At 37.2% G+C, this 14,632-nt stretch overlaps 1 protein-coding gene and 2 long non-coding RNA genes across 4 annotated transcripts; all 3 read right to left on the bottom strand.

Annotated features, from left to right (window-relative positions):
• Positions 1–3,388: 3,388 nt before the first annotated feature.
• On the bottom strand, positions 3,389–4,824 carry LOC113353749. 2 transcript variants are annotated; one of them, XR_003361506.1, is made up of 3 exons: positions 4,698–4,824; positions 3,887–4,046; positions 3,389–3,564 (listed from the first exon to the last, which is right to left on the bottom strand). It is a non-coding gene; the product is annotated as an uncharacterized LOC113353749 (long non-coding RNA). The 2 variants fall into 2 exon arrangements; XR_003361507.1 differs by having other exon boundaries at positions 3,893–4,046.
• Positions 4,825–5,690: 866 nt separating this feature from the next.
• LOC113348524 lies at positions 5,691–6,716 on the bottom strand. Its single transcript, XR_003359707.1, has 3 exons — positions 6,413–6,716; positions 6,222–6,296; positions 5,691–6,100 (listed from the first exon to the last, which is right to left on the bottom strand). It is a non-coding gene; the product is annotated as an uncharacterized LOC113348524 (long non-coding RNA).
• A 62-nt stretch (positions 6,717–6,778) lies between these two features.
• Positions 6,779–10,939, bottom strand: LOC113348523 (DEAD-box ATP-dependent RNA helicase 42-like). The gene is made up of 2 exons (XM_026592330.1): positions 10,769–10,939; positions 6,779–10,580 (listed from the first exon to the last, which is right to left on the bottom strand). Exon 2 carries the CDS (start codon positions 10,527–10,529, stop codon positions 7,080–7,082), a length of 3,450 nt encoding a protein of 1,149 aa, XP_026448115.1. The 5' UTR covers positions 10,530–10,580; positions 10,769–10,939; the 3' UTR covers positions 6,779–7,079.
• Between the last annotated feature and the right edge of the window lie 3,693 nt (positions 10,940–14,632).

Below are 14,632 nucleotides of genomic sequence, written 5' to 3'. Positions count from 1 at the left end.
ACTAAATATGACAACCAAACTTGACATATCATTGCTTGGTGGGATCAACCGAGCAGTGCTCTGACAGATATTTTTGTGTTTCTCCTAAAAAAAAGACAACTAAATACTCGAAGGTAATAGTAATATGGTGGTTTACACAGTAACATCTCATTTGATGTCTTATGAGACAAAACTGGAGTTGGCATCTTATAATTATCAAGTATGTATCAGCGAGAGTGCATTCTTTCCAAAAACGAAAAGGTAGATTAGATTGACCTTTTCTTTGGACAACTCCATTCTGCTATGTAGCATAAACACAACTAGTTTGATATAAGATGCCATTTTGATGAAACCATAAATGGAGTTCATTAGATTTGAACTCAGACCCGTTATCAGATCTAAAAGTTTGTACTTATGTGATGATCAGTGTATTAATACCAGAAGAAATGTTGGATATTTTGTAACCAAACTGATTGATAACAAAGTTAAATTTTTTAAATAAATTCAAAGTTTCTGATTAACCTTCATAAACTACATCCACGTGCATCTAGCGTAATCATCAACTATAGTAAGAAATATTTTGCACCAGTAAGAGATGCAGTTGAAAGAAAAACTCATATGTTAGCATGAATCAATTAAAAACGATAAAAGATGAAGAAGTACTTTTATTAAACTTAAGTGAGATTGTTTTGTCCTGGGGAAAACATCACATAAATGACTGAACTCGGAACGAATGTAACCAAATTTCCTAGCTAAATTATTTTGTTTTTTTTTTGAAAAAAATCCACACTTGGCTTATTTGCAGCTAAAGATAAAGCAAATGGACGAAAACTAAAATGGTTCAGGCTTCAAATTCACCTATTTCATCCAATCTCCTTGTTCGTTTGACGATCCTGAAAGATGCAAAACTCTTGTGAGAATTGGATACAACAATTGGTTGTACTATTCAATTATCTGGCAGAAATTAAATTGAACTTGAAACTTGGAATATGAGAAACATTAAGCAACTTAATAGTGGGTGATAAATCTACACTCCCAATGTGTGTCACAGAGGTATGAGATCCATCTGATAGTTGAACATGATTGGTTTAGTAATTAAGTTATATAAAGTGAAAAATAAAAGAGATGAACATATGCAGTGAGTTGTAGCAGTATTTACTATCTATACATGAGTAGAACAAGATAAAGTAATACCTCCAAAATTATCAGATGGGACTATGTTTGTACTTTCATTTTATGGACCGAGAAGAGCAAGGAGACAAGCATATTGAGCAGCAATGATGTTTGGTGCCACAGGTGCAGGAGCAACAACAGTGGAAGGAGTATGTGAACATGAATCTCTCGGTTTTGGCAAGTTCTTTGGATACCACTTAAATTTCATCAAGTGATCTTGGTGTGTCCATGCTTGTTGCAATAATTACAAAATGGCCTTGGACGCTTACTGTTGGCGTTATTGGAAAAAGACCTTGGCCTTCTTGAATCACTACGAGACACATTCAAGGTTGCAGATTCAACATGAGTTGATACCTTGTTGCTATTCCTCTTGGAAAACAAGGTTATACAACTTAGAAGAATAGAGCATTAGTTCCAGTAAGAAGAACTAAATTCTTAGTGCATCAAAGATATCATGAAGTCCCTGAAGAACCTTCATGGACCTGTCTTGTTGTGATGATCCATGAAGTTGATGTCTACTCCATAAACTCATGGTTCATGTGGTCGGAATGAATCCAGTTGATCCCATAGTGATCTGAGACGAGTAAAACTATATAACAACACACTTAAGTTATCTTGCTTAAGTAAAAAGATGGATTGTTTTAAAGCATAAAGCGTATGAGCATTTCTATGAGAAAAACGCGCTTTGAGATCCAACCATATATCACGAGCTGAATTAAAAGACATGATACTTGGTTGGATTTTTGGATCCACATATTTTGTTATACAACTGCCAACCAAATCGTCGCATCGTTGACAAGAAGGGATATCTGATGCTACTTTTGGTTTCTTGATTGAACCATCGATATACCCTATATTAGGTTTTGTACATAAGGCTTTGCTTATCCCTTTCACCCAGGTACAATAATTACCAATAGTGATTACAAGAAAAAATAATACAATAGTGACATTATCAGCAGGATAAACATAATAAGTACTGGTCGATGAGATGCATGTATCCTTGGTAGACTTAGTGATGATTGGAGACTCCTTTGCTGGAGTTTGATCACCTTCACCCGTTTTTTTTTTTACTAGGCTAAAGTCGGACCCAGGCCCCTACCCAAATCCAGCCAATTGGACTAGCCCTACTGCTAGACCCAACCCGCCAAACCTATTTATACAACTAATTTAAATACAAACCTCTATGGTGCATATCGAACCCCTGACTTCCTCCATACTGGAGTTGATAGGACACCACTGAGATATGACCTTGGACCCTACCTTCACCAATAATGGAGTTGAAAAGAGAGAGAGAAAAACTTATCCTAGCTCTGATACCATAAAGAAATACAGACTGAATATTGTTTCTCTCACAGCTATGATGAGATGAGTTTCATCGATTGATATCTATGGTGAATACATGATACAAAAGATTTCAGAGATAAAGATACGTAAAAAAAAATGGAAACAATAGGAAGACTAATTAACAAGATACCTATCTACCTAAAACGAATGAAGACTGACTTAATAGTTGACCTGATACAATACACCAACTTCATATTGGCTCTTGGCCATCGATATGTGCTTATCGGTAGGATCTTTTTACTCTTTAATTTTATCTTCAATTCAGGTTCTTGTCCTTTCTTAACCAAGTTCCATTTAAGTCTAAAGTAAGTTATATTTTCTTTCTCGTCAATTCACTCCTTAATTACATAAAAAGTAACATAATAAGCATGTAAAAAATAAAAAAAAAATACAAGTTATGCATCCGTTAGGTTCTTAATTTATGAAGATGGTCCAACTGTTAAAAAACAAAAAAATTGTATTCTTGTATTTTAGAGACAACATTCTACCAAGAGAAAATCCTATGGGTGGTGTCACTCTTTCAAAATGAAGGAAGCACTGCCAATTAGAGCTAATTTTCTTCTACTATGGGGGTCTTCCAATAATCCTTCGCCTCCAACTCTTTTATATATTCAGGTGAAGGAGTGATTCGTAGTGAATATTATACGAGGATTGTCTCCCATATGAAAATATCAAGTTAATCCAATTGTCAATGAGTAGAGTGGCCCACAGAGTTATATGTGTATAGAGGCTAAAGGTTTTAGGAAATGTGAGACTATTAGCTTAGTTATAGTAGTTATAAGAAGTGGCTAATAGTCTCAATGTAACACCCCGAGTCCCGTACCAGAATCAAACCCATATGGAGATCCGAATTCGAAGCATTACGGGCCAGAAAGAGACTTATGCAAATATTTTGTTATATATATTTGTTACATCATACACAACAACATGAATTTAATATAAAACAAAATGAATCCACTAACAACATCCTCAACATAATATTTAGATGTGATTACATTTCAAACAACGACAAGAAACAAAACAGTCCACAAGTTAACTAACTTCTTCCAATTCCTCCATTTATGAAATCTGCAAAATATATCAATTGGAGTGAGATGACAGCTCAATAGAATGCATTCCCAATTCTCTAAAGATGCGCAAACATAATTATTTTTTCAAGGACAAAATATAACAATAAACACAATACAACTTCAGCGAATCAATGATATGTTCAAAATCACAATACCAACATTGTTTTGGATAAATTATCCAATCTAGAATTCATTCTATGAGTTCACAACATTAATATTATTACCAACAAATCATCCATTTAAGTTTCAAAAAAACATTCACATATTAACATTGTCACCAAAAAACCATGAGTTCACGGTACGAAAATCTTGGTTCGTACATCCACCTATCGTTTCTCGGCACAGACATCCTCCATCGATGGTCAGGAACAAATATTCCTATGGGGATCATATACCCATCTGCTCTCAGGGATCATTACTCGTTCTGTTTTCGTTATCCAGTACGAATAACCGCCATCGATGGTCAGGAAAGAAAAGTTCCTACATGGGGATCATTACCCGTCGTTAGCATGAAACCATATTCCATCTAGTGGAAAAACATGAACTCATTTCCTTTTGAAAATCGTTTTTACAAACAACACAAGCAATCATGGCTTAACATCATACGACAAACAACAAGTATTGAGGGTGATAATTTGACCCGATCTATCTCAAATTTTTAGTGAGTATTCCTGACATCATCGTGTATAACATATCCGAATTTCAAATTAAACTAACGACTCAATCAAAAGATAATGATTTTATATTATCATCCTAAAAACTGGACAGATAACATCATGTTACCAAAATATTCTCAGTAAATTCATATGAAACTTAAATCAAGCAATTTTAAAGAAAAATAAAAGATAAGATGTTTATCTATAACTTTTGTTAAGACCTACAATAATTTTAACATCATTAAGACTGCCTAAGAACATTAAAACTACAGCAAAACGAAACTGTCTAGAATTTCAGAAACCATCACTCAAATTCAAACAAAAATTCAACAGTGAATCTATGGTGGATTATTCTAACATTTTTACCAATAATACCCAATCATGTTATCTATCAGTAACCTAACAATACAAAACCATACAAGAAAATACACAAAGAAAAAAAAAACATCAAAAGAGAAAGGGTTTCACATTCTACCTCAATTCTATCAAGCCTCTATTGAGTTTTTCTCAATAAGCCTTCCTCTCAAGAACCCTAGCTCCAATTTATCTCCTTCCTCTCCTTCTCATTCTCTCCAACCTTTGGTTTCTAATCTATATTTTTTCTCCCAATTTTGGTTATGAATCATATATTAATACTAATACTAACAATAACACCTATTTAATATTTTATTTATCTTAACTATTTTATCTATTTGTCTTTTCATTTTTCTCTTAATTATATTATCTTTTATTTAAAACCAAAATTAGATGGCTATTTACAACCACATCATGTAGCTTATCTAGTTCAAACAACCAAGCTAGACTAAGGCAAAGGAAACAACCTAGACCACATGGTTAGCTAATTAGTTGGGTAAAATCTTACCCAAAACTGTAAATAAAAATATTGGGTATTATACCTAACACTCCCCTTCACGGGTAAGGACGATCTAAATTTAAGCCCCTCGTGCATGGGTCTCGCTCTGATAGCATGAAATATTTTTGGGCCAACTCAAAACCAATTAGCAATGAGTAGAATGGCCCATAGAATAATACGTGTATAGAGGTTAGAGGTTTTAGGCAATGCGGGACTATTAGCTTAATAATTATAAGAAGTGGCTAATAGTCCCAATACCCATAAGCCCCCTCCCCGATCCATTGTGATCGAAAGCAACAAGTTGATTCATCGTCATACCAACCAGTGGATTGTAAATCACCCCAATGCTTGCCAGCCGGCAGCAACACCGTTAAAATTCCGCAATGCTGTAACAAAACATGTAGTATTTCCTCAACTAACACAGTAGCTCGGTTAACTAGCAGCGGTCAGAGAGATTCAGAATTTTCAGATGTTGTGACTGTTCAATCAGGGTTTTTTTCTTAATTTTAACACAATCAGCAACGGAAAAAGGGCCCCTAACCCAACAATTTGCAGCTGCATTTCATCTTGGAAATTCGCTTTGGATTTTCAATTTGGCAACGCCTACTTTGGCGGAGGAAAAGGTTGAGGCCTTCTTTCATTTACACCCCACTCATCAAGATTTTTCTAGCGATTACTACATTGGTGTCAACTCAATCAAGATAGATGATGAAAAAGTCGCAATACACAAAAGTTTGTTATCTATTAACAGAAAAAATGGAGTTGGTGGAACGAAATTCAGCACTCTAATTCCTTTTACTGCTATGGAGACATCAATAAGGCTTTCACTAGTCCTTATGTGAAGAGGGATAAAGCCATGAATATCACCCGCGTTGCTTCCGTTAAACCTTTCGGTGTTTGTTTTAATTCATCGACGATGGTTACTAGCTATCCAGAAGGACTTGTTGTGCCACAGGTCAATCTTGTATTGACCAACGATGAAGTTTGGCGTGTGGTTGGGGCAAAGAGCTCTTTCAAGCACGTTACTGACAAAAAGTCGGGCACTTGGTTAAAATCTTATAAGGAGGTGAAATATAGAAACAATATTTCTTGGCTTATTTACTTGGAACACCACGTATCAGCGAATGAAGGGAAACAGCCGCATACCTGAAAAACATTACCCAGTAGCCAGTACTACATTGACAAAATCGATTGGAGGCCTCTTCTCGCAGAGCTCATATACTGCAAAGTGAAAAATAAAAAACTGACTAAAATGAAGCATACGTCTTGTTAATTTTGCCCCACCAGTATACATAAGGGGCATAGATAACCATGACTTACATGAAGCGGATGCTTACCTGATCAAAACGAAATATCCTTGTTGGATTATGCCATTATAAGGCTTACATGTTCCTTGTACAGAATCTACAACTTTACAAGCCAAATTTACATCAAGCAGAAGATAATTTACAGTTTTACAGTATTTTATATCAGAATTACAACATGCAATCGAGAGTGAGAAACTCACTATGCCAGAAAAAGGTCCAGTGCTTGAATTTACTCTGCCTAATATTTATTAGGAGAGTAAAGAGAAAAATGGCTAATTAAAACTAAAATGGTTAAAAATGATCAGAAAGGAAGAGGAAAAAAAAAAGGGGGAAAGGAGGGTTTTTTGCACGACTTAGAGAGAAGTTGAAGAGAAGAGTAAAGAGGAATCAGAATACTGGAAGAGAGAAATGGTAATTTAATATGGAAATGAAATTCCCTGTTTTACGAATCCGTCTACAATAAAACCCCAATAAAAAGGGGAGTTCACCAGGGTGCACAAAGTTGCACTCACTAAAAATAGACAAAACTCTCAGAATCTGCAACTGCAAAATTCTCTAGACAGAATATAAACATCACTATTACAGCTATCACTACAATTCTTTAAGCTAACGAAGTCACAGTTTAAGAAAATGGAACCAGGACACAGAGAAAGGCATATAAAGTTCGGTCTTGTAATGGTTTTTGGTAAAAGGTTCTCTACAGAACAGAGTACTTGCCAGGTTGAGAAGCACCAGGAAGTGATGTTGCCTGTCGTGTGATGTCCTCGAGAACACGTTTCACTTCAGCTTTGGCCTTCTTGACAGATGATTCTGTTGGTCCCTCGATGAAAAGGTAGAGCTTGCGCTCTCCTTGTCCAAGAACCTTTCCAGGGGGATAAAACTGCCCCCTAGTAGTAATGGCAGCTCCAGTCCATTCTGAAATTGGACCCAAAGTTTCCTTGTGGGTTACCTTCCAACGGGCATTCTGGGGGAAATCATTGATTTCAAATTCTGCTTGGTAGTGTTCAGGAATGGCATCACTTGTAATCTTCTCAAGATTACGCTGCAAATTCATAGCCGCTGCTATTGCTGTTGCACGAGCTGCCCCCTCGACTAGAGGATTTGCCGCAGTGGGCAAAACTCCAGTTAGAGAAGGACCGCCTGGGACTATAACACCGGGCATGACCACCCCTCCATTTGGAAGATATTGGACGGGCTGAGGCACAGCAGCCACACTTGCCTTGGATGCTGCAGCTATGGCAGCCGCATGAGCAGCAGCAGCAGCCTGGAGCGAGAGATCATTTCCTCCTGCCTTGCGTATCCCATCATCCTCGGAATCGGAATCCGATTTTTCTTCCTCAAATCCATGTGCCCTTGCCTGGGCTTTCTTTGCAGCTTTTGTCACTTCATCTTCCTCTTCATTAAACTTAAAACCACTTCCACCATAACCAGTCCCATGGGCCTGCTCAAGCCCCTGATTTACTTTTGCCATGAACCCATCAGCCAGAGCCTTAAGATCGTCAGGGACAACTTGCTCAGACAACTGCAAAGCCTTCACAAGATCTGGTGCATATCTAGCATCATCCTCTGAGATGAATGTGATTGCACATCCTTTTCGACCTGCTCGACCAGTCCTACCAACACGATGAACATAATCTTCGTAATGATTGGGTACATCATAGTTGATGACCAATTCTAGTTCTTTTACATCTAAACCCCTGGCAGCAATGCTAGTGGCAATCAATACACTACATACATTGCTCTTGAAATCTGAAATAGTAGACTCACGATCTGTCTGATCCTTTGCTCCATGAAGGGAAAGGCAAGGATAACCGTGTTTAAGCATATCCTTGAACAGAGAATCGCATTTTTCCTGGGAGTGGACAAAAATCAATATCTTACCCTTTTCATACCATTCTCCAAGTAGCTCCAATAACCTGAAAAACCTCTCATTCTCCGGTCTCACCTCAACCAATTGGCTTATATCCTTGTTCACAACACTCCTACCTCCAATTTGTATTTCAACAGGCTTAGTCAAGACTTTACGTGCCAGAATCTCAACCTGGCGAGGGAAAGTAGCAGAAAAAAGAACAGTCTGACGGTCAGGTCGAGTATTTTGGACAATGCGGGTAATTTGAGGTTCAAAACCCATGTCGAACATTCGATCAGCTTCGTCCATAACTAGATATGTAACTCGCCGAAGATTCGTAATTTTCCCATTACTTGTACAAAGAATATCAATCATCCTGCCTGGAGTACAGACAACAATCTCTGCACCACGTTTCAGTTCACTTATTTGCTGCGCAACCCCAGAGCCTCCATACACAGGAACAGAGGTGACTCCCGCCACTTTGGCAAACCTTCTGATATCACCGTGAATCTGCTGAACAAGTTCTCTTGTAGGTGCCATTATGAGGGCTATCGGCCCATCCCCTGGAACCACCGGCGCCTGATCCTTGATATGCCTCAACATCGGTAAAACAAAAGCTAGGGTTTTACCGGAACCTGTTTTCGCTACACCAATGCAGTCCCGGCCACTCATAATTATTGGCAGCGCTTGAGCTTGGATTGGCATAGGCTTCTCATAACCAAGCTTCTTTATAGTATCTAAAATCCTACTTGTTAACCCAGTTTGGATCCAAGTTTTAATTGGTTTTGGAATGTCTTTCCCATGTAACTTGAGTTCAAGCTCTTTTCTGTAAGCAATCACCTCCTCAGGTGTCATCCTAGATACCTCCTTGACTTCAATATAGAAATCTTTACGGAAATCAGGATACTCAATCTTTGAATGGTCAACAAGTGAAAGTTTCTCCACTTTTGTCTTCTTCACTCTTTTAATAAACTCGTCATCATTTTCGTCTTCTGGAGCAACACCATCACTCAGATGATCCTCATAATCTGAATCAGAATCCTCACCTTGCAATATTCTTCCCATAGATTTTTTCTGACCTTTCCTTTGTTGATCACCATTCACTTGACCGCCTTTCTTATTCAGCTTCTTAGGGGGTTCAGAATTACTATCAACTGCAATAGATGTATTCTCTAAGTTATTCAATTTTTCAACTTCTGGCAACACCATAGAGTTCATAAATGCATCCAAGGGATCAATATCATCTTCCTCGTTTTCACCTTCACCACCACCATTTTCGACTTTAGCCTCGTCTTTAGAATCAATAACCATTGTGTCTTCACCACCACTGACAGGCTTCAAATCCTCATCGACATCCATCTCATTATCTGATTTTGAAGGTGGAACAGCTTCTTCATCATCGGACTCTCCTTCTAAGGTCCACTTCTTACCAGACTTTGATTCGTCATTTTCTTCTTCTTCCTGCTTTCCTCTCTCAGATTCTTCCTTCTTTCTTTTTAATTCCTGCCACTCTTGAACTCTCCTCCTCCGCTTGTCCATCTCTTCATCAAGTTTTCGTTGCTCTTCTTCCAAGTCCTCTTCTCTTGTCCTATCATTTTCTTTGACGTCCACACTGTCCCCTCTCTTTTTCCTTCTTGATTCATCATTCTCATCCCTGTGCCTACTGCTCCTTTCTCGCTCTCGCTCATCATTCTCATCCCTGTGCCTACTGCTCCTTTCCCGCTCCCGTTCTTGCTCTCTTTCTTTATGATCATCTTCTCTTCGTCTTCGTTTCCTATCATGTTCCTTCCCATCATCATTGTTTTCATATCTCTCTAACTCCCTACTTCGCTTCTCCTTCTCCCTAATTCTTTCCCTCTCCTTCTCCTTGGCCCGTTCTCTTTCCTTCTCCCTTTCCCTTTCTTTCTCCTTCTCCTTTGCCCGTTCTCTTTCCCTTTCCCTTTCTTTCTCCTTCTCAACAGCAGCTCTTTCTTTCTCTCTTTCCCTTTCTTTCTCTTTCTCTCTTTCCCTCTCTTTCACCTTCTCCTTCTTCCGTTCCTCTTCTCGACTACTTCTTCGCTCCTCCTTATCCTTGTTCTTAGATTCTCTATCTCTATGTTTTTTTTCTCTAGGTTTTTCATCCACACTACTTCCCCTCTCCTTACTATGATGCCGGTGATGATGATGATGCCGAGACGATTCTCTATCTCTATCTCCTCTATCTCTTTCCTTCTTCTCAACACCATTCCTATCCTTGTCTTTCCTATCTGAACTATCTTTCTTTGATGATTTCCGGTGATGATGTTTCACCTCATCCATTCTAACAAATCTACAATTATTATTCTTCAATCTCAAAAAACCCTAACGAATCTGGTCGAATAAACAAAAAATACAAATTGAATTAGATGATGAAGAACAAAAAGAATCTATCAGTAAATTAAAAGTAAATGATGAAGAGTTAATCAATTAACCTAAACACCATCAGAAAGAATACGAAATCAAAACCTCAATCCCCAAATCAAAACCCTAGGGTTTTTAAAAATAAAAACTGAACTTACCTAATACCAGTTAATTTCGAGATTCAGTAAAACAAATCCAACAACTTCTCATTGATGGATCCGCAGGATAAGTTTTGAATTTGTTTTGTTGTATCTTGTTCAGAGAGAGGGAGTATCGTCGAGAGAATTCAAGAAAAGAATAAGATCTGTTTGTTGCTCGTAGTATTAACCGTATTGAAGGAGGCAAACCTTAAGGCATGGGTGGTCGATTGGCGGTCACCCTTTGGATGAATCCTAATTTGGGCGTACCACCCAAAACCTTTGGGGCATATTCAATAGGACAACAACAGGATAGGAAATAGCGTTTCTAGGTGCCTCCTATCCAGCAATTTTTCATAAAGACAAAAATACCCTTAGATTAAAGTTGGTGTTAGTGTTAATTTAGGATGGTAATTTTCTTTTAAAGAGATTGATTGTGTTACTATAGAAGAAGAAGAAGATAAAGTGGAGAGAAAAGTCCTTATTTTTTCTTTTTGTTGATAAATGTGGAAGATGATGTTTAATATCCAATTGCAGGTTGAATTATTCAAAAGATTGTTGATAAATGTGAAAGATGATCTTTATGATGAACAGTTCGGCTATTAGTTACTAGCCGAACCTAACTGGTATATGAACAGATTGGCTCATTCGAAACACAATACTTGTTAGTCGAACTTCTTTTTTGTATATTTCGCGCCAACTTACAAGTTACAAGTTCGGCTAATCGATGTGCTTTCTTAATCAGCTGAACATTTTGTATTTTTGATGGGTTCATAATATATATGTTTATAGTGTCAATTCAATCATTTATTTAAATATAATTCTTGCATATTACTTTTTATTACGTTTGTTTTCTATTACTCATCAGGGTTATCAAGAGAAACTATGAGAGCATTATTTCCTTGAAGAGAATTTCCATCTTGAATGGTTAAATTATCTCGGGTTTCGGTTCATGAGTCCCGTTTCCCAGATTGTCTGTTCTTTCTCATGATATTTTTGACTTGTGTGATCATGGATAATGTTTTCTTCATGGTGATCAACACAACACTCGTCAGCCCATGATAAGCTTTACTTCGAAGAACTTATGCCTGCTTTGGTTGTGGCTTCAAGTGCAAAAGCGCTATCCTTAGTGATACTGTGCTCGTGATCGAAAAATTTTAACTTCCCAACGAGATTGTTTCTGGAAAGAGTTTGAAAGTTATTTCCTTCTATGATGGCATGTTTCTTAGACTCGTATCTTGCTGGTAAAGATCGGAAAATTTTCATCATGATGTCCATTTAAGGGATGGTCTTCCGTAGTGCATAACATGCATTAACAACTCCTGACACTTTTTGATTAAACTCATCAAATGAATCCATATCAGACATCCGAAGATTTTCCCAGTCGGAATTTAGGTTTTGAAGCCTAGCTTATTTCTCTGAGGTATCTCCTTCAAATACGGTTTCTAAGATATCCCAAGCATCTTTAGACCTAGTGCACGAAGTCACATGGTGTTGAAGATCTAGGGTTATGGCGTGAATAATAGCATTTAACCCGTCATAATTATACTTTGCAGCACTTATCTCGGTTTCACTATATTCTACTAAAGGTTTCACAAAAGTGGTTTTGTATCTAACAACTGTTAGAGAATTGTATCCCATTATTACAAGTTTTCATGTCTCAAAGTCACGGGCTTGTAAAAATAAATGCATAACAATTTTTCCACCATAAGTTATTCATGCCATTAAAGGCTGGCGGTACATTTATCGAGACTGCATTCCTGTCAGATTGCTTCAAACACAGACTTATTAGGTCTTAAACGTGTTTGCATGTTCTTATACCAATTGAAAATACGGGGATATCAAAATACACCACCAACTTTTTCTTAGGCAACCTGTATGGACAAAACCTAAATACAATTCCGAGAGTTCGACTTAATGAATCTCAATCAAGGAATAATATTGAGAGTTATATCTCTTTCTTCCACAATCATAGAGTTTACAGAGACTAATCCGTCAACCTGACTTACGTGTGACAGTACTTGGACGATTCCAAATATCAGTATTCAAGAATCAATCAAGTTGTATCCAATCAATTACGATGGATGTATCTACTTTGATTGATTTACATACAACCTGTGATGTTTCAATTATAAAGATAAATAATATAATGCGAAAAAGAAATAACACATATACTAGAAATCTTGTTAATGAGGAAATCACAAATGCAGAAAAACCTCGGGACCTAGTCCAGATTGAACACCAAATTGTATTAAGTCGCTACAGACTCTAGCCTACTATCATTACTTCGGACTGGAATGTAGTTGAGACCGAATTGAACCCTCATATAAATTCAGTTACAGTCACGCTCCTTACGCCTCTTGAATCCAAGCAGGACTCCTCGCAATTGATTCCATTAGCTGATGTCCTTTACATCCTAAAAGTTGCTTCAACTCAATTGATGACTTTAAACCAATCTGCCTTCCACGGATAAACCTATATATGATTTCCTTTATGATCAAAGATCGAGGTGAATTTGGAAATCGATTGCAATGGACAAAGTCTAGCAAACCTCAAAATCCGTAACTTACAACTCCAAGAGTATCCTAGATTGTTATTCAACTCACGAGTATTAAACTTGCGGAATCACAAAGTCTGAGACAAAGATAACTTTGTGGTTTATATTTATCTGGTTTTATGGAGCTAGAAGCTTAACAATCAAAACAAGATCAGGATATATACACGAACTATCAAAGATACTCAGACATGGCTTCACGAATACCTAGGTGAAGTCTTTTTAGTCATTAAACCCTAGAAGATTTTGAGGGAGAGGACGAATCTAGTTTACAACTAGGGCACACAAGAATAATGTCGGGTTTTCAAAATTCCAGTTGCTTGAGGTTCTCCTTTATATAGACTTTCAAAACAAAGGTTGCTTTAGGTTTAAGCTAAGATAGCTTTGGAACCAAGCAATCAATATCCACCGTTATATAAATCTTTGATTTGATATTAATATAATAATATATACACTCTGGTTAGGATGAATCGGAAACGAACCGTGTGCAAAGACATTGTTCATGAATTATTAGCCGAACTATCCAATTGAATTACAAACTTAATCATTTTCATATAAGACTTAAAGACTTTAATCTTGATTCACAACCATAGGTTATAATGTGATCAAATATGTTTATATAGTGTTTTTAGAGATTTATTAAAATGCAAATTATCTCACAAAAATAATTTTATGTGCATCTGAAAATATTCGACGGGGTAAGTACGTGTACTCTACCTTGTTATTGACTATTTTTGTCATGGTACGTGTACCGAGTATGTGTACCCTTAAGAAAAAAACAAGTCCAAGTATATACAGAACTTTTCCGGTTTGCGTACCGGGTATGGATACCACACCGATTTCAAAACCAACGGTTCTTTTATTTAATGAAAGGTGTAGTGGTGCACACTCTAAAACCTTGCCCAGTCAGCCAGCCTCAAGTTGAGATCAGTTTACTTTAAAACACGACTGATATTTGACAACTGGCAAATACTTTTTTTCTTAACAAATTGACCACTTGCCAAAATAAATGGTCAAATATGATATAAAAAATCAGTTATTTTAATTACTATGGCCAAATACGACCAAACAAATGCTAAATTTAGCATTTTCAGGCTAATAATTGTTGATGCGGATGCCGTAAGATCTACCCAATTAAGACCATGCATCATAGCCCTGCGCAGTAGGGTGAAGTACTACTATTATTGTGCGGCAGAGAGCGGGAAACCTTTTCTACAGTATCTAGGGTTTGGGCAACTCTCTCCCTTCTTAAGTTTTCTGTTGGGTTTTTCTAGACACTGTCGCCTCTGAAATATTTCCACCCCCTCATTTTTTATTTTTCCCAAGTTGTA

Source organism: Papaver somniferum, chromosome 2 (genome assembly GCF_003573695.1).
Source record: "Papaver somniferum cultivar HN1 chromosome 2, ASM357369v1, whole genome shotgun sequence".
Taxonomy (NCBI): domain Eukaryota; kingdom Viridiplantae; phylum Streptophyta; class Magnoliopsida; order Ranunculales; family Papaveraceae; genus Papaver; species Papaver somniferum.
This window is presented reverse-complemented; position numbering and strand designations above follow the sequence as displayed.